The 20,822-nt window shown below is 41.9% G+C and overlaps 1 protein-coding gene across 1 annotated transcript; it reads right to left on the bottom strand.

The window, feature by feature from the left end:
* Nucleotides 1-2,218: 2,218 nt before the first annotated feature.
* LOC134206993 (uncharacterized protein K02A2.6-like) lies at nucleotides 2,219-5,971 on the bottom strand. Its single transcript, XM_062682735.1, has 2 exons — nucleotides 2,830-5,971; nucleotides 2,219-2,652 (listed from the first exon to the last, which is right to left on the bottom strand). The coding sequence occupies exons 1-2, from the start codon at nucleotides 5,969-5,971 to the stop codon at nucleotides 2,219-2,221; spliced, it is 3,576 nt and encodes a 1,191-aa protein (XP_062538719.1).
* Nucleotides 5,972-20,822: the final 14,851 nt, after the last annotated feature.

Here is a 20,822-nt window from a genome sequence, read left to right as displayed (position 1 = left end):
AGTTTGGCTGGTGATTCAGCTGTTTCGGAATGGACTGCCTTCCGATACTGGCGCAGGAACTTGTTGATGTTCATCTTCAAGGTACTTTTCGTTGTATACACTTAAAATATTTCACAGATTTCGGTGAAATTTCACCGAAATCTCAACAGCAGAACTTTCGGTAAAAAGTTCGGTGATTTTTCAAATCACCGAACAATCTGTAAACTTCGAGAAAGGTCACCTGTCAGAAATACCTTTTTCGCTTATAATAATGTGCCATTACCAACTGTAGAGCTAATGGAACGACGCCTTCTGCTAGATCATGCATTCCGTCCAGATTGAAATTGTCCGTCATGTGGAAATAAGACAGCTCGTTCAGTATGCATCCTGACAATTTCAACCCGCATTCTTTTGGACTTATCAGTTTGCTCTGCACAGCTTCAAGGTGTTTGTCGTACCATTCTCTATTCCGCAGATCAGACTCATTCGACGGGTTGCTGTGGAATTCGTCCCTGGAAATTTGGCAAATCCGACAGAAGTAGTTCGCGCTTGGTCCAAGTAGCCCAAAAACATCGTGTACAGCTAGAGTGTCACCACAGAACATTGTGACCACTGCTTTTAGATGAAATTCTTGACTTCCATAATAAAGTATAAGGCCATCTTCGAGTTTTTTCAAATCAGAAATGAGTGGTTGAAGTATTTTCTGGAATCCGTGTTTTTTTACGTCGATTGAATTAAAGAATAGCAATGGGAATACAGTTTTTGGAGAACTGTTCCATTTTTCGGGGAAGTTTTGTATTTTGAAACTGAAATTGCAAACTTTGTTGATTCCGGCTCTTGAGCTGAAAGCATTTCCCAGTTCGACATCGTCTTGGTATAGGCTAAGACGAACACAGTTAGGATTCTCTCGAAAAAAATCGCTTCTATTGAACAGCTCACCAGATTTAAATGAACTGTATTCGGTAACACATGGAGTATCAGCTTCATCCGATTTCAACAAAAGTTTTCTGTTGTAGGGGTATCGGAATAAGAATTTTAGCGTATCAATGATACTGATATACGATCCAGTTTCATTGACCAACACCTTCTTCGGAAGCGAAGCGACGTGTCGCACATCTTGACGACGACTCAACAAAATATCTCGCGGAGTTGGGGCTGATACGCTTAATTTGTTCAAAAACTCGTTTTGTTTTTGAAGCGTGTTAACGTTTGAAAACAGATCAAGATGAAAACTGTTTCGCAGATCGATTAGTTCATTGTCAAGAATTTGAGGACTATGAATATTCAAAAATTCAAGAACCTGGTTCTCCAAATACTCGGTGACGTGCTGAATCGTGGTGTCGCAAAACTTAATAACCTCGGATATTTTTGTTTGCGGCAAACTGACGTCGCTAGATAGACGGCAAATGCTCAAACCAATTATTTTCCGGATCTCGTCCAAATTAAGTTTGGTAGTCGAATTAGGAAGAATGGCATCATCTTCTTGTCCATTTTCGTCGAAATTTATGTTTTCATGTGGCAGACAATTTTGTGCAGGCAATTGTTCTGCTTCGAGCAAATACTTTGGCTGGGTACGTTTGATGGGATGTTTTTCCAGAATATGCCTTTTAAGGGAGTAGAATTTGCAATAGCGCATATTGCATTTAGGAAATGTGCAGTCAAAAAACGTCTCTGCGGGTCGGAAATGGTTCATTGACACATGATGGTTTATGTGTCGATGCAGTCCGGTGATATAACCGGGAACGCTGACCCGGCAGAAAAAACACGAGATCGACTGAAAAGAACAAAGTTTATAGTTGTTTTTTTCGTACTTACGGAAAATACCGACCAGCCTATCGTCCATATTCCGAATTTTCTCCGACACTTCCTCCATTTTCCAACACTTTGAATAAATGTTACGACAAACTTCTGGCGTTCGAAGTTACTTTCAATATGGCCGACAAATGTTTGACAGCAACGATTTTACAGAAGTACTGTAAAAATCGCATAAATCCATGACAATTGTCATTTTTACCGAACTTTCTGTAATGATTTCACAGATTTTCGGTAGCTTGCCCTTGTCACCGAACGATCGGTGAATTTTGTTCCGTTATTTTTTAATTTTTCAAATTTCACAGAAATATCTGTAAAATGTCCGTTTACAGATCGATTTCGGTAAAAAAAAATCACAGAATTCTGCGATCTATTTTAAGTGTGTACTCATGGACCTCAAGGCTTGCTTTACCGTCTGGACATATCTTTATGCATGACCGTTGGTAGCTGGATGATAAGGGGCAGGAAGCTTGTGGTACTTTACTCCACTCATCTGAAGAAAGTCCTTGAATTCTCCAGAGGTGAACTGCGGACCGTTGACTGATACCAGCGTCGTCGGAGTTCCAAATGATGTGAACAGCTCATCAAGAATGTCGATTGTTGCAGCTGTTGTAGACGTCGGGGTAGCTCTCACTTCGACCCACTTGCTGTAAGCATCTACTACTACAAGAAGCATCATATCCGCTACTGGTCCTGCATAATCAATATGAATACGCTCCCATGGGCCCTTTGGGTATTCCCAATGATGACTGTTGAACTTTGTAGGAGCAGGAGCGTGGCGTGCACAGTCACTACAAGATCTTACCGTTCGCTCGATATCAGCATCAATTAGGCTATCCATGAGGACATTCAGCGATGGGACTGACAATCGAAATCAAAACAAAGTGTGTATGCAGTTGAAGGCAACTCATTTCTGGTGTAAACCGCGCTTAACAATTTCCTTTGGATTGTTCTGTCAGTCCGGTCAGAATCTGTCAAAAAATCAAGGTAAACAAAAATCGTCAGCTGATCGCAGCTGTCTCATGGATTGCCTTATACCTGGCCAGTAAACGAAGGATCGTGCCAAACTCTTCATTTTCACAACTCCCAAATGTGCAACATGAAGATCGTTCAATATTGCCTGTCTGAGGACCTGCGGTATGACGACTCTGTGCTCATAGAGCAAACAGTTTGCTGCTAGAGTGTACTTATCTTCCGGAGGTTTGTAGCCACAAAGTCCTAGACCACGACCCATTTCCAGCATTTGTACGATTCGTCCAAGATTGGCGTCCTTGCGCGTTTCACGAGCAATGTGTTCTGCCCGTACAGGAAGTTGTTGAATCTGGTGGAATGCGAAACTTTCAAATTCGTCTTCAATGCTTACGTCATCTTGCAAACTAACGCTGTTTACTCCGGATGTTATTGACTTGCTAGGTATACGCGAACAGTAGTCGGCGTTCGTGTGTTGACTTGTGGGTTTATACACAATATCGAAAACAAAGTGGGCTAGATAATCAGCGTAATTCGCCATCCGGCTGATACACAATGTAGGGAGGGATTTTTCAGGATGCAAAATCTGTGTGAGCGGCTTGTGATCTGTGATCAGAACAAACTTTCGGGCGTACAAGTAGTGAAAAAACTTTTTTACTGCCCACACTATAGCAAGAGCCTCCTTGTCGATTTGCGGATATCGTTGTTCTGTGCTCGACATTGTGGTGCTTGCGTAGGCTATTGGTCGCTCCAGCCCGTTGCTTAAACGGTGAGAAAGCACGGCACCCAGACCAGTCTTACTAGCATCTGTTGCCAGTATTAGAGGCAATGTTGGGTCGTACTGCATCAGGACTTGGGGGGACGTCAGAACTTCTTTCAAATCTAAGTATGCTTCATCTGCTTCGGAGGTCCACGTGAACGTATCAGCTAGAAGCATATCGCGTAAGATCCTGGCTCTCGAAGAGAGATTTGGTATGAAAGCACTGTAATAAGTGGCCTTACCTAGAAAAAGCTGCAACTCTTCCGGAGTCGTTGGTCGTGGTGCATCTCGGATGGCCTCGATGTGCTTGCTCGATTTGTGCAGTCCGTAACGATCAATTCTGTGGCCTAAGCACTCCAGTGATGGTGTAGCAAAGACGCATTTCGACCTATTGAGCCGTAGTCCATTCAGCCTCAATCTGTCTAAAACGACTGTTAGCGCCTGTAGTAAACCGTTGAAGTCATTGGCGAACACGATTATGTCATCGTAGAAACTGACGACGAAATCTTCCAATCCTTGCAGAACAGTTTCCATACGCCGCTGCCAAATAGCGGGGATGTTGGCGGCTCCGTATACTGCGCGAGTGGGACGAATAAGCCCATGCGTTGCCGTATTCAGTGTCAGTACATGGCTGAATTCATCATCGATCGGTAAATGTGTATAGGCGTCAGTTACGTCCAAATGACAAAACATCGTTGCTCCTTTCATCTTATTGAAGATCGTGTCAATCTTCGGTATGGGGTGTTCATCCACGATCATTCTCGGATTGACTGTTGGCTTATAGTTACCTGTGATTCGCAGATCGCCGTTTTTCTTGACTACGATGTGGGTTGGTGATGACCACTCGGAATAGTCTACTTTCTTGAAAACACCAGTCGCAAGTTTTCTGTCGATTTCTGCGGCGTATTTGTCGCGTAATGCATAAGGCACATCACGAGCCTTGGCGAATACGGGAAATGCTTCAGGTTTCAAATGAACTTTCGCTGGCGGGCCGGTCAATTTTCCGGGAGTGTTGCTGAAAACATCGGCGAAGCCTTCCAGTAGGCGTGAAAGCTGGGTTGACTGCTCTGCAGTTAGTTCGGAGGAACCGATAGAATTGATCGGTGTATCTGGAGTGAACAACCGATTCAAATTGATTTCATCAATGAAGTGAGAAATCCATTCGCGTCCAAACAGAGAATCGGATTCCCCAGCAACAACGTACAAATTCAATCGACGAGTATTGCTTCCTACGGATACATTCACCGGAAGACGTCCTATGCAGTTGATACGATGTCCAGTGTAACTTGAGAACTGGCGGTCCGTTTTCTGCAACAAATATTTTGGCTTGATGGCTCTCAATTTGGACTCTGCGATTATGCCGCAGGGTGCTCCAGTGTCTAACTCCATCCGTACTGTTCGACCGTCGATTTTAACGTTGACCATTTTCTTCCCCGTTGAAGTGACTTCATGAACTTGACTTAGTGATTGTACTACATCGATGTCGGATGCTGGAAACTCTTCTGAGTCCACTTGATCGGTAGACGTGTCCTGAGTGCACGACCTCTTTGACCGACACACTTTCGCAATGTGACCTTTGATATTACAGTTATGACATCTAACATCACGAAAACGGCACTGACTACGTATATGCTGCCCTCCGCAACCTTTACAGGACTCTTGTCCGCCCGATACTTGCCTGTTCATCCGATGGTGTTCACTCTGGCGCTGCTTTGGTGGACTTAACACTGCTTTCTTTCTTGTTCGAGGATTATCGTACCCAAGCTTATGGGTCCCTTCGATTGCTGGGGACGACGAACCAGTGTTCACTTCCCGTGCCGTATTGCGAGTCGCTTCAAGGGCGTGGGCTATGTCGTATGCTTCCTTGAAGGTCCCTGGATTTTTCGCTACGATCTCATCACATATATCCCGGGCCTCCAGTCCGTGAAGCATTTGCTCGGTTAACATACGATCCAGAAAACCTCCATATTCACAGTACGCGGCTCCTTGCCTCAATCGGAGAACGAATTGAGCGACGGATTCGCCTGCTTGCTGGACAATCTTCCTGAAGTTGATGCTTTCAACGTACTTGTTTTTCTTCCAATCGAAGTGGTTAATCAGTGTATTCCGCAATTCGTCATAATCCAGTGTAACTGGATCTCTTGGGCTTATCAGAAACTTCAGGGCGCTATTTAGCTCCGCCCCCATATGGACCCTAGCGTAGTTGGCATACTGAAGTTGAGGGATTTGGCTCAATTCCAGTGCCCACTTAAAACGATCGAAATAATCGGCTACGGATGTTCCTTCCGATGGACGGTATTCGGACATTGAAAACCCCGGGATCTTGAGAGTATTCGCTGCTGCACCACCTGCTGCGGTATTGGCTTGCTGAATGGCGCTCCCGATTGACGTTCTGAGAGCTTCAGCGATCATTGTCGACAGTGTTTGCATGAGTTCGACATTCTCCGCCATTTTGTTTTGTGGAAAAGAAAATGCAAACCGTCCGAACTGCGAATTGATTCCGCGCGAGAGAATTAACGCGATCCCACTTCTGACACCAAAATTGTCGTGTATGTGGGTATTTCTCTAAATAAAGAAACGACCGATTACTACTGTCGACCGAAATACATTTTATTAATCGAAATAAAACTCCTTTCCTAAGCGGAAAACTACAGCGCGTCTATATGCGGTACTTGACGATGTATGACTGCTGCTACCAGATGCCAAAATGCACTGGAACAAAAACGGTAACTTATGTTTATGAATAGCATACATAACAGAAACAAACGGTCGTTGGTCAACAGATACTAGAATTAGCAGCCGTTGGACCATTACCAAATACGAGTCAACGGGAGCTCGTTGATATCATAGCGGAGTATCATTGTGCATCCGGTATACCAGCAACGGAAGAAGTGCTTAAAGATTACGGGGAAGCAATAACTACCGTTTTTAAGGAAGAAACATTGGTAATTATAGTCATCATATTTTTAACATAGATCTTTTTTAAATAATTTTATATTTTTGTTGCAGGATTCTTATTTTGTTATTAAGGGTGGAGCGAAAAAAAACCCTGGGGGAAAAAATTATAACCGCATCTCAAGCCGGAATTGAAAAACGTGCCGGGCGCAAGGTTGCTGATCTCCCAGACGTAAAAGAGGCAGAGGCCTGGCTGGAACACAACACGCAACCGTGGACCACAACATTAGACAAATCTCGCTTAACTTTTCAAAAGGTCCTAAGTAACATTTTTTTCATGAATTAATCTGAGTACTGCAATCAAAAGCTTTCATGTTGTTCTGTTGATTGCGCTATTCAAATTATTTCATGAAAAAAATGTTACTTAGGTCCTTTTGAAAAGTTAAGCGAGAAATGGCGCTATGCATTCCCTGTTAGGCGATTATTACAGCAACAGTTTGCTAACTGGGCGCGTTTTAACTGGACTGTTTTTTAACTGGGCGTTCGCTAACTGGGCCAAAGCCCAGTTAAAAAGCAGTTATCCGTCGAAAAACAACAACAAAGACTCGTTGACGAGGGGGCTCCGAATGGCATATTCTTTAAGCTTCATGTAAAACACGATCACAACAATGCATCGTGAATTCCCTCGTCAGCCCAGTTAAAAAGCTGGTGTTTTAGCCCAGTTAGCGAACGGATGCTGTACTAACAAAATCAAACGCGGTAGAAGAAGAGCTTAAGCGATACCGGCATTATTCTCATGAATTTGGATTTCAATTGGTAAGTACTCATCATGCATTTTATCTCCCTGCCTCACATAGTAGATACCAGAATACCTGAAAAAGTAATTACGACATTATTGAAACCTTTTAAATAGCATTTTATTACATGAATTTTCCCATAAAACTATTGAAAACCGTAATTTTTTACCCATCACCTTTCATGTGTTTTCATAGCACCAAAGCTCGTCAAAATATTGATTTGAAAAAATACTAATTAGATCCATATTACGTCCTCTTCAATAACATGTACTGGCTTTATGAACTCTATTCGACGAATTAAAAAAAAAAGTATTAGTCTAGTTTATGGAATCCATACGACAGTATCATCATTTGAATGGAAATACATTATGGTGACTATATCCATAAAGTTCAAACATACTCTTCATATGCCAAACCCCATTGCAAAAATCCATGTGGGTAGACACATGAATCCAGTGGCCAGTTTTTCCTGAGTGTAGTTTACGTCAAAAAACCAGATTAATCTACCTAGCAGTGATGGTGCCTTTCTCGTGCGAATAAAAAAATAGTATTTTGGTCATAACTTCCGATCCCATAGTCCGATCTGGTCAATTTTCAATTGGAAACAATGGGACAGATTTTTGCGACGAATGCAACTTGTTGAAAGCAAATCGGAAATTTTTTTTACGCGATTATTCCGTAAAAAAAGTTCTTTGGTCAATAGAAAAAGATGGGATAGAAGTCTGCGTCGAATGCAACTTGTTGCGAGCAAATCGGTTGAGGATAAGTGCCCGAAAAATGAGTGACACTTTTGCTAGGGGAGGAGGTACGTGGATGAAAGATGGATTTTTCACTTCGTGTTTTAACTCGCTCCGATCTCCTATTATCTATTATTATTATTTATTATTTATTCAGACTAAGGCCGAAGTGGCCTGTGCGGTATATAAGAGTCTCCTCCATTCGGCTCGGTCCATGGCTACACGTCGCCAACCACGCAGTCTACGGAGGGTCCGCAAGTCATCTTCCACCTGATCGATCCACCTTGCCCGCTGCGCACCTCGCCTTCTTGTGCCCGTCGGATCGTTGTCGAGAACCATTTTCACCGGGTTACTGTCCGACATTCTGGCTACGTGCCCGGCCCATCGCAGTCGTCCGATTTTCGCGGTGTGAACGATGGATGGTTCTCCCAACAGCTGATGCAATTCGTGGTTCATTCGCCTCCTCCACGTACCGTCCGCCATCTGCACCCCACCATAGATGGTACGCAGCACTTTCCTTTCGAAAACTCCAAGTGCGCGTTGGTCCTCCACGAGCATCGTCCAGGTCTCGTGTCCGTAGAGGACTACCGGTCTAATGAGCGTTTTGTAGATTGTCAGTTTGGTACGGCGGCGAACTCTATTCGATCGGAGCGTCTTGCGGAGTTCAAAGTACGTACGATTTCCAGCCACTATGTGTCTCCGAATTTCTCTGCTGGTGTCATTTTCGGCAGTCACCAGTGAGCCCAAGTACACAAATTCTTCTACCACCTCGATTTCGTCACCACCGATGCAAACTCGCGGTGGGTGGCTCACATTGTCTTCTCTTGAACCTCTTCCTATCATGTACTTCGTCTTCGACGTGTTGATGACTAGTCCGATCCGCTTAGCTTTCCTCTTCAGTCTGATGTAGGCTTCCTCCATCTTCTCAAAGTTACGTGCCATAATATCTATGTCGTCGGCGAAACCAAATAGCTGGACGGACTTATTGAAAATTGTACCACTCGTGTTAATCCCTGCTCTTCGTATTACCCCTTCCAAAGCGATGTTGAATAGCAAACACGAAAGACCATCACCTTGCCGTAACCCTCTGCGGGTTTTGTAGGGACTCGAGAATGCCCCTGAAACTCGAACTACGCACATCACCCGATCCATCGTCGCCTTGATCAACCGTATCAGTTTATCCGGAAAACCGTGTTCGTGCATTAGCTGCCATAGCTGGTCCCGATCGATTGTATCATATGCGGCTTTGAAGTCGATGAATAGATGATGTGTGGGCACGTTGTATTCGCGGCATTTCTGCAGTACTTGGCGAATGGCGAACACCTGGTCCGTGGTGGAGCGTTCGCCCATAAAACCCGCCTGGTACTGCCCCACGAACTCCCTTGCAGTTGGTGCTAGTCGACGGCATAAAATTTCTCCTATTATCTATAACATTTATTAAAGGTTTTTGTTGCATGATACCATTTCATGAACATAGACTCAAATACTTTTCAGCAAGTTTACATATAATCCCATAATCACAAGCCATCGGGAACTGCTGCACCAGTTGCAATCGGTTCATGGACGATAATTCGGTACAAATCGGAATTAATAACACTATTTCACACCGTGCACCATGCATGCGCAACAGCTTCAATCTCCCATTTTTCAACTTCCATCGACAGCTTATAAACATGTTGCCCCAAGTGCATGCGGGTGTTGATTCGAGTCAAAACGCCACTCGCCATCCATTTGTCGACCCGCCCGGCGTGCTTGTGGTGGTTGGCGATAAATACCGATCTACTAATTTCATGCGGTTGAGTGAGACGAAACGCCAGAATCGAAGTGGATTTAATTTGAGCTGCAGTGCAAATAAATTGCTTTCATCAGGTGCCCACGAGTAATTAAACGATCGTTTTCGCACAATCTGCGGGGTGGCAGTGTTGGCCCATATGCTACCCGTTTTAATGGGTGCTTGCAAATATTTATGTGATTGGGGGTTGATTACAGAAGGATGATCGATTCAAAACGATACAAATGGGACTATAAGGGTTGCGGGAATTATTGTTAGATTTTCATATTAGCAGTTAAAAAATCAATTAGGAAAATTAAGAATAGCAGGATTCTTCGTGGCAATAAAAATAGCACAATGGAACCTTTTAGGAAAAACTAAACTTCTGAAATACCCAGAAGCAGTTCCCATTGAATGACACATTCCTTCGGAAACTAACATAGTAGAATAGCAATGCATGTATCCAACCAGCGTTTGTTAGATTTTCTTACAATTATTTATAAGTACCTACCAAAATCTGTATAAGAATTATGCATATTGGAAACTGATAGCTCTTACAAATATTGTATGAGACTTTACAACTTTGCTAGATTTTTTTTATAATACCTTTATGAGAGCTTTCATTTTTGGTATGATAATCCCAATTGTTATACAGAATTTTTGGAAAATCTAATATCTTCTGGTTGGGTGTACTAAATACAAACATGCAAAAATACCAATATGAAATTATCATAGACAATGTCTTTCTGCATCATAGGTAGTTTAAGTAGCATCCTATCCTATCCCCTATTTCCTATTTTAAGCCTAGCCTTGGCAAATAAAAGCAATTCTACCAACACCTAGCTCTATATTATTGTTTTTATCTTGGTTGTCACAAACCTTGTTCTCTTGTTCCTGCTCAGCATGTTATAAAACCTTATTTGGTTTGTGCATCAAACACCCACAACAAGCTAGTTGACTTTCTCGGGGAAAATCGTTTTTTCTTCCTTCGCTGCCAATGTGCACTCTGGTTTTTCACATCAGCTATCGCACCACACCACACACACAAAAGACATTCGAGCTGGAGGCGTAGGGGAAAAAATATTGCACATGATCCCGAGTCGAGTAGAGATTTCGAAACGTGCTTTGGCGATTGCTAAGAACAAGAGCGACGACATGCCGAGATTCCCACGGTGCTTGTTTGCACTTTTCATCATGAATGGTGTTGATTTTTTTTGTTTAGCTCTCATAATGAAATGAGACAATAGCCGTGAATAGATGTAGATTAGACATCTAAAAACAAAAATATCTTCCATAGGCACAAAAACACAAAAACGAGGATGAACGGTGCAGATTTTTCTCTCATTCTTCTGGAAGATTTATGCGTTTCGAATTCTTTGGCATTACTTTCGATGTGATATTTAGCGTACAGAAGGGTGAAAGAAATTCGAAAACTTTAGTGATTTTCTTTAAACTTGTAGACTTAATTCCGCTACTAACCATACAACTGAACAATAATGAAACTATTTCATGCGAACTACCATGCCGTTAATAAGCTTTAACAAGTCGTGCTTTCCCAAATAGGTGCGTGTGCTGTAAAATGGTACTTACTTGCAGTTTACTTATTTTTACTCAGTGGAGACCAGTCCTAGTCAGAGGATTCTATAACAAACGCCCGAATAACACTCGCCCGAATGACATAATAAAGTAATAAAAGTAAATGACAAATGCCCGAACGTAACAGTCGCCCGAATTCCATTCGCCCGAAAAGACCAAACGCCCGAAAAGACCATTCACCCGAATGGTCCACTCGCCCGAATGGACCACTCGCCCGAACGGACCATTCGCCCGAATAGGTCATATTTGTGTATACCTTCAGATTCTATAACAACATGTTATTTTTCCTAATCATATTGAAAGGAAAAATATGACAATCACCTGGAATCAATCACCTTTTCACGCCACGGGCCATTTTTTAGAATTCACACTTGCTGGCAGGCCAGAAAATATTCGGTACATAACCTTTTTAAAAATTTCAAAATTATCAGTGTTTTTTTTTTTCATTATCTAAAAAAAACTAAACTCGATTGTTGCATGAGGAATCCATTTGAAACATTTCAGGTAAATTATTCAAATCGGTAAAGGGTGTTGATAAAAAGGGGAAATTCGTTACTTTACCAGCATATTTGCATGAACTGTTTTCAAAGGGATGAGAGAAATGTACCAGATTTCAGCAACCCACTGTGCAAAAGTGCTTCATGTTCAAGTCATTGAGATGTTTGGCGATATCTGCTAGAAAATCCAAGCCAAGGATCATTCAGCTCTAGTAGTGGCTGTCCTTTATCTTGTAAAAATAGTTCCATGTTCCTTTCGAAAAAAAATCTCTCAAGCATAGTACCAAGGCGTAGTTAATGAACGTAGTTAATGAGATCCCTAACGTTGATAAAGGTGATATCTTCATAACAAACGTCATTACTTGAGGAATATTGATCGTTTTCGCATATCGATTCTTTTGGTGAATATTCAGTATGGTAGGGAATATCGCCAAATCTTTGTGATTGCTTTTCTATGCTTAGAATTGTCATAACGCCATTGTTATTTCCTGTCATTGATTGCTGGTGCTGCATCAATCGTAAGGTCACTTAAGTTTTCCAAGGAAAAAAAATAGTTCCTTCGCACAGGTCTTATCAGCCCTCAGGGTTTCCCGTTAGCTGTTCCCTGAATAGGGTTCAAACTGCCAATTTCTCTGTCATTCGAAAATGACCATCAATTTCCTCTTATGAACACAGCCAATTTTGCAACGTTTCTTTTTATATTTATTAGAGAAGCTTGCAGCCCTGGGTATTTTCAGCGTTTGCGAGAGAATTACACGTAACGTAGCTTTCAAATCTTCTGCGAGAACTTTTACTCTTCGCCGTGTTCTGCGCGAACTAATGCTTCTGACGGAGGCTATATCTAAGTAAACCAGAACCGCAATGCTTTCCTTAACAAGCTCTCGGTTCTGGATATTTTTTATTCGTTTTGCCAAAATCCTACTAACAGCAAAACTGGCCCGTACTGCATTTTCTGATTTCGTATTTTCTTGAGTGTAGAGAGTTGTTGTTTCGTTAATCCATTGTACCAATAATTTAAATCAATGAATGTAAATTTAAATTGATTGAGCGCCCTACCTTTGAAGTTCTACCAAATTTCGTTTCGTACCTGAGCCTTCTCAAATATCATATTTTATAGAATGATTGGATTCAGATTTCATTCTTTCAATATAGCAAAACTTTCTGAACAAATTGAACCGGTCTTCCTTTTTTCAACGTGAACGTAAACTACTCATTCCAATCTTTATTGGAAACGTTTCAAGATTTGATTTAAAACTTACGTATTAAATAATGAATAATGAAAAAGAGCTTCCCGAGCCAGTTAGAAAAACTGGCGGGACGAATCTGAGTTTATTTTTCTTTCGCGCCGCGGGCCACAAAAAATGGAGCTGAGGGCCGCATCCGGCCCACGGGCCGTACGTTGGGCAGCCCTGGTTTAGGGTATTTTCGATGCTAGGAGTAGTGAGAACTGAAAAATGAGAAGTAAAAAGAAGTGAGAAATGAGATGTGAGAAGTGAGTTGTGAGAAATGAGAAATGAGAAATGAGAAGTGAGAAGTGAGAGGTGAGAAGTAAGAAGTGAGAAGTGAGAAGCGAGAAGTGAGAAATGAGAAGTGAGAAATGAGAGGTGAGAAATGGAAGGTGAGAAGTGAGAGGTGAGAAGTGAGAAGTGAGCAGTGGAGAGTGAGAAGTGAGAGGTGAGAAGTGTGAGCATGAGCATGAGCATGATTGACCGCCCACGGTTGCTCCTCCGTTATTGCCAGGTCAGCTGTAATTACACAGAGAACCAACAGATGAAGTTTGGGATTAACATCATCTTCAATGTGTAAGAACTGGTGACCCAAAATCAAGCAATACCAGCGCCGGCCGTGTCCGAATGCAGGTCAATTAAGGAATAGGTAGGAGATGTTGACATGATACTCGCTTTGATAGAAGCCGACGAGTCATCTGCACTTCCACGAGAAATCACTGGGATGTTGGATACATGGGGTAGGGAGTGTGGCAGGGTTCGTTTTGGTAAACGGTATGCCGTGTAAAGCGTGTAGTTTAAACGATTTAGAACAAAAACACAATCGAACGAACTGAAGGTGTCTGGACGCGAAATTAATTTTCACTTTTTACCCGCACAAAGCAGAACAAAATTTCGCACGACCGGCCGATCGTTCTGCTTACCGCACTATGCAGAACAAAAATTCCGTGATCGACCGATCGTTCTGCCTACTAAAGAACACGTCTTGACGCGACATTATTTTCACTTTCTGATTACGTACCCGCACCCGAGAATTTCATCGGGGAATTTCAAAATTATCTGATAATAATGTAAAGGACTTCCAGTGGTTAATACCTGAAATATCCCGCAGTTTCACTGAAGGTAAAGATAGGGAGATGTAGAGAAATCTAACGAGATTGTATTCCGCGTAGGTCCTGGATGCCTTTCCACGGTGTCTTTGTCCGAAGAGGCTTATTTAAAAAAAAAACAGCATCGCTAAAACACCCAGCACACGAAAGTATAGATTTTCCTCTTTCACTTAGGTGAATTTTTAAAATGTTCTATCGGGTGTCATTTTTCCATACATTTTTAGGGGGGTAAATCGGCTATCATTAGAGATTTTCTGAGATTCCATATGGAGTTTGCACAAAAAATAGCGAAAATAAAAATTGTTCTAGATCCCCCGATAGAACATTTTGGTTCACTCACTATATTAAAGAGAGCACACACCTTCGCGTTGTTACAATAGCCTCTTAAACCGATTACTTGTGCTTAACTTCTACTTACTAACGATCCCTCCAGGATCATCGAGCATATGACACGAAATAGACAGTATTGCCAATGGTTATATGACTTGTAGGGGGAGATCCCCCAGCGCACCTCCCAATAACGAACACTTCTGAAAACGGCACTTGCAGGCATCCCTCCATCACTTTATGTAATACAAAAGTAAGCTATTGAAAAGTCCATAACCTGCATGGAATATCAGATCCTCATGTTGTAAACTTTGTACAAAATTTGAAATGGGGCAAAATTGTCAAAAAATTTCATGTTCCGCCTAATCTTAGAAGGTTTGAATCAACAATATTAAAACCAATGAAATGCATTCTGATTATGTCGAGATGGTCAATATTAGTCATATTTCAAATAGCGATCATGATTTGTTAGATATATAATGTATCTATGATGCGAAATCAATTTCCGTATCCGGTCTGTCCCCCGGGTCCTGACAGTGAATTTTTTCATGTGATCAAATAGCCATTCTTTGCACCTGTTTTGCTGAACTTACTTCAATTCAATTGTTTCTTCTCGCTGATGTATCAGAAAGCCACAGAAATAAAAAGAAACAAAAATTGAAGATGTCATTGAATTGGAGGAAATTTTGAGTAGGATGTAAGAAATTGAGCTGGAAAGTCAAATAAGCTCTATTAACACGTGTTAATATCTACAACTTGAAGCAGGTGAAAAATATTACTATTCTTAATGATGTCTTTACTTATGTAATAGGAATTTGGTCAGATTTTAACATTAGTCAAATGTGTCTGGTACGCGTGGACACTTTTTTGAACCGTGAAAATTTTCACCAAAATTCCGCATCAAAATACATCGTCCAAAAACGTGTTCAAATGAACAAATATAGTTTGTATGAATCATATGAATCATTAATGATCATATTTTGTGTATATATATGGTGTACAAGTAAACATACCCCGTATAATTAGAGAGTTTTTCGTTAAACGGCTTATGTGTCCGGCACTGGGGGATCTCCCCCTACATAATCTTGGTCTATTCTAATGTCTAAAATAATTAAAAATCAAAATATCTTCTGAACGGATAACGTATCATTTAGTACTCTTTTCGCCGATACAGATCAAAATCTCGATGCTCGCACACAATTTGCAAATCAAAGAAAAGAGGTGAACTGATTTCTTCACCAGCAAGTACTGGCCGAATATAACATTATCCTTAAGAATATTATAAAATTTTGTTGTATGTGACCAAAATCGAATGTTTCTTCGCACAAAACGAAGAAAGCAGAAAAAACGAAACGTTTTGCAGATACTATATTACTATTACTATATTACGTTTCTGTATTACTTCTACGAGTCAGTAATTGGTTTCAATGTCTTACTACTGAGATAAGGGAAAATGGGAAGCTAGTTAGATGGAAAGATAGATATATTGAAATAGACATTCACAAAAAAAAATTGAAACTAGTCAAAATATAATGCAAATAAAGGCAGAAATTAATTATACATATATAGTAAAATAGTCAAATATACTTCTGTAAATTTAAAAAATCTAAGAAAGTTCTTGAAAATTTGGAAGAATTTTGCGTGGAAGCAAGGTGTAAACTGGGAAGGAAATTTCCGCAGAAATTCGGAAGATCTTCACCTGGAAATTCTTTCCGTGGGAGTTTAAGAGAGAGTTGTGCTAGCAACATTGATTATACATACAAACAGTATAAAACGAACTCACGAGTTCCCGAAAAGTAATTTCAAAGAAAATATATCCTTTTAACTTCCGGTTGCTCAACATGATACAAAAATATTGCTGTTTTCAAATTTTCTTTTTAGGGCAGCATTTTCACTACCCACTTAAACTTGGTATCACCACTTTTCGATAGATTTGAATTTATATGATTAGTTATAATATATATTTTCGTATGAGATCTTTTTGCTTGATGGATAAAAATATTGAAATATAAATTGATTACATTGAAAATAGTAGTCTTGAAGTAGCATGAAGTATATTCTCATTTGTCAATTAATCTGACTCGGAAGTTCTCTGGAAGGGTAGTGGTTGAAAGCATAGACGTAAAGAGCAAAAATAAGCAAAAAAAACAGTTGCAAGATTGAAAAGGGTTATAAGTAGTATATGTAAACTGAAAAGACCTCACCAAATTAGTATTTGTCGCTCGATCCTCTACCACTAGCAAACGTCGGCAAATTACACTTCCATGGTGGTGAAATCGGAAAGGCGTAGAAGGAGAAACACGCGTTGATCTGCTAACATCCAATGGTCTGGAGGTGTTCCGGTAATGTACAAAGGTTATCAGCATCCGTCTTGAATTTTAATTTGAAGGATGATTTCTTCATTGATAGATATAACTGATTATTCGCTTGACTCCCGGGAATTGCTTCTTACGAATAACGTTTCAGAACTGGTCCTATCGAAATAGCTTAATTTTCTTCGGTCCTTGAGACATATATAGGAATATGTAAAACAAAATTTTATTTGACGGGAGCTGCTTATTTGCGTCCTCTTGGCAGCGCAGCTTACTTCGATCAATCAAGAAGTGAGAGGTGAGAAGTGTGGAGCAATAAGTGAGAAGTGAGTAATAAGAAGAACGAAGGAAAAAAGATGAGAAAAGAAGAAAAAGAGAAGGAAGAAAAAAAGAAGAGAGAAGGAAGAAAAGAGTAAAGGAAAATATAAAGAAGATAAAATGAAGAAAGAAGGTAGAAAGGAAAAAAAGGAAGAAAAAAGGATGGTAAAAGGAAGAAAGAAAGAAAAAAGAAGGAAGAAAGAAGGAACAAAGAAGGAAGAAAGAAGGAAGAAAGCATGAAGAAAGGAATAAGACAGAAGGAAGAAAGAAGGAAGAAATAAGGAAGAAAAAAGTAAGAAAGAAAGACAACAAAAAGAAGGAAGAAAGAAGGAAGAAAGAGGGAAGAAAGAAGGGAGGAAGGAGCATGAAAGAAGGAAAAAAGAAAGAAGAAAGAAGGATAAACGAAGGAAGGAAGAAGGAATAACGAAGGAAGAAAAAAGGAAGAGAGAAAGAAGAAAGAAGGACAAAAGAAGGAAGAAGGAAAAAAGAAGGAAGAAAAAAAGAAGAAAAAGGAAGAAACAAGGAAGAAAGAAAGAAGAAAGAAGGAAGAAGGAATAAAGGAAGAGGGAAGAAAGAAGGAAGAAAGAAGGAAGAAAGAAGGAAGAAAGAAGAGAGAAAGAATGAAAAAAGAAGGAAGAAAGAAGGAAAAAAGAGGGAAGAATAAAGGATAAAAGAAGGAAGAAAGAAGGAAGAAAGACGGAAGAAAAAAGGAAGAAAGAAAGACAAAAAAAAAGAAAGAAGGAAGAAAAAGAAAGAAAGAAGGGAGAAAAAAAAGAAAGGAAGAAAGAAATAAAGAAATAAAGAAAGAAGTAAGAAAGAAACGAGCAATAAAGAAAGAAGAAAAAAGAAGAATGAAGGGAGAAAAAGGAGGAAAGAAAGAAGAAATGAGGGAGAAAGAAGGAAAGAAGAAAGAAGGATAAAAAGGAAGAAAAAAAGGAAGAAACATGGAAGAAAGAAAGAAGGAAAAAAAAGAAAGAAGGAAGAAAAAAAAAGAAGGAAGGAAGAAAAAAAAAGAAGGAAGAAAGAAAAAAGAAGAGGGAAGAAAAAGGAAGAAATAAGGAGGAAAAAAGAAAGAAAGAAGGGAGAAAGAAGCATGAAAGAAGAAAGAAAAAAGGAAAAAAGAAGGAAAAAGAAGTAAGAAAGAAGGAAGAAAGAAGAAAGAAAGAAAGAGAGCCTAATGGCCTTCAGCCTAAAGACCTTCGGCCTAATGGCCTGACACCGGTATTTTTATAGACCAACCATAGTGAAGGGGAGAAAAGTAGGTCTCTAGTGGTCTTTTTGTGCGTTGATTGGCGACCATTCACATGAGTCCACTACGTTAGGCATAATGGATGTTACACATTACGGACGTGGCACGGCAAATGCTGGGTAAAGCGTACCATTGGTACTTCGCGTACCTGAAGGAATAAAATAGACCCCATCTCGCGGTCCTTAGCCTCTTACCCAGCAGCTCCTATCCCTACCTCCTCGTGGTGCTGGCCAGGATACGAGCAACCCTAGGGAAGATCGAGCAATTAACCCCAGTACGAACCATGGTCGTATGCTGACAGGGAAGGGGGGGGGGGTTTGTTCCTCTCCGGAGGTACAAATCTTATTGAGCGTCTGTTCTCCATGTCAGGATCGGCTCACAACAGCGTCTGTTCTCCATGTTAGGGGCGGCTGATCATCGTCCGAGTGCCAGCGACGGACTCTAAGTGAAACTATGCACCATGGTCCACCGGAAATAAGGAGGAATGGTCCTCCGGAAATTTAGGGGGTTTGGTGTCAGGCCAGCCAGCCTTTAAAAAATCATAAGCAACGAACAATCAACAAGAGAGTACGGACCGGAACCATTGGCGAAGACCACTGCGACGAAAAGGGACTAGCGATTGGAAACTCGGTTCGTGGAACTGCAAATCTCTCAACTTCATCGGGAGCACACGCATACTCGCCGATGTGCTCAAGGACCGTGGATTCGGCATCGTAGCGCTGCAGGAGGTTTGTTGGAAGGGATCAATGGTGCGAACGTTTAGAGGTAATCATACCATCTACCAGAGCTGCGGCAACACACACGAGCTGGGAACAGCTTTCATAGTGATGGGCGATATGCAAAGGCGCGTGATCGGGTGGTGGCCGATCAATGAAAGAATGTGCAGGTTGAGGATCAAAGGCCGGTTCTTCAACTTCAGCATAATCAACGTCCATAGCCCACACTCCGGAAGCACTGATGATGATAAGGACGCATTCTACGCGCAGCTGGAACGTGAGTACGACAGCTGCCCGAGCCACGACGTCAAAATCATCATAGGAGATTTGAACGCTCAGGCTGGCCAAGAGGAGGAGTTTAGACCGACTATTGGAAAGTTCAGCGCTCACCGGCTGACGAACGAAAACGGCCTACGACTAATTGATTTCGCCGCCTCCAAGAATATGGCCATTCGCAGCACCTACTTCCAACACAGCCTCCCGTATCGGTACACCTGGAGATCACCACTGCAGACAGAATCACAAATCGACCACGTTTTGATTGATGGACGACACTTCTCCGACATTATCGACGTCAGGACATATCGTGGCGCTAACATCGACTCTGACCACTATCTGGTGATGGTTAAACTGCGCCCAAAACTATCCGTCATCAACAATGTTCGGTACCGACGACCGCCGCGGTACGACCTAGAGCGACTGAAGCAACCTGATGTCGCCACTGCATACGCGCAGCATCTCGAGGCAGCGTTGCCGGAAGAGGGTGAGCTCGATGGGGCCCCTCTTGAGGCCTGCTGGAATACAGTCAAAGCAGCCATTAACGACGCAGCGGAGAACAACGTCGGGTATATGGGTCGAATTCGACGGAACGATCGGTTCGACGAAGAGTGCAGACAGATTCTGGAGGAGAAGGACGCAGCGCGGGCGGTACCCGGCAGAACGTGGAACGTTATAGACGGAAGCGGAGACAGCAGACCCGCCTTTTTCAGGAGAAAAAACGCCGCCTGGAAGAAGCGGAGTGCGAGGAGATGGAACAGCTGTGCCGTTCTCAAGATACACGCAAGTTCTATCAGAAGCTCAACGCATCCCGCAAAGGCTTCGTGCCGCGAGCCGAAATGTGCCGGGATAAGGATGGGAGCATCTTGACGGACGAACGTGTGGTGATCGAAAGGTGGAAGCAGCACTACGAGGAACATCTGAATGGCGCTGAGAGTACAGGCAGTGAAAGTCAAGGCAGCGGAGGAGATGACTACGTCAGTTCAGCGGACGCTGGAAGCCAACCAGCCCCCACCTTGAGGGAAGTTAAGGATGCCATTCAACAGCTGAAGACCAATAAAGCAGCTGGTAAGGATGGTATCGGAGCTGAGCTCATCAAAATGGGCCCGGAAAAGTTGGCCACTTGCCTGCACAAACTGATAGTCAGAATCTGGGAAACCGAACAGCTACCGGAGGAGTGGAAGGAAGGGGTTATATGCCCCATCTACAAGAAAGGCGACAAACTGGAGTGTGAGAACTTTCGAGCGATCACCATCCTTAATGCCGCCTACAAAGTGATATCCCAGATCATCTTCCGTCGTCTGTCACCATTAGTGAACGAGTTCGTGGGAGGTCATCAAGTCGGCTTCGTTGACGGCCGCTCGACAACGGACCAGATTTTTACTGTACGGCCGTGAATACCAGGTCCCAACGCACCATCTGTTCATTGATTTCAAGGAGGCAGACGACAGTATAGACCGCGTAGAGCTATGGAAA

Source organism: Armigeres subalbatus, chromosome 1, assembly GCF_024139115.2.
Source record: "Armigeres subalbatus isolate Guangzhou_Male chromosome 1, GZ_Asu_2, whole genome shotgun sequence".
Lineage (NCBI taxonomy): Eukaryota > Metazoa > Arthropoda > Insecta > Diptera > Culicidae > Armigeres > Armigeres subalbatus.
This window is presented reverse-complemented; position numbering and strand designations above follow the sequence as displayed.

Coding starts and splice junctions, on each gene's coding strand:
- LOC134206993 (XM_062682735.1), bottom strand. CDS start 5,971: ATGGCGGAGAATGTCGAACTCATGCAAACACTGTCGACAATGATCGCT. Junction 2,653..2,829: donor ATCCTTCGTTTACTGGCCAG/GTATAAGGCAAT, acceptor TTCGATTGTCAG/TCCCATCGCTGAATGTCCTC.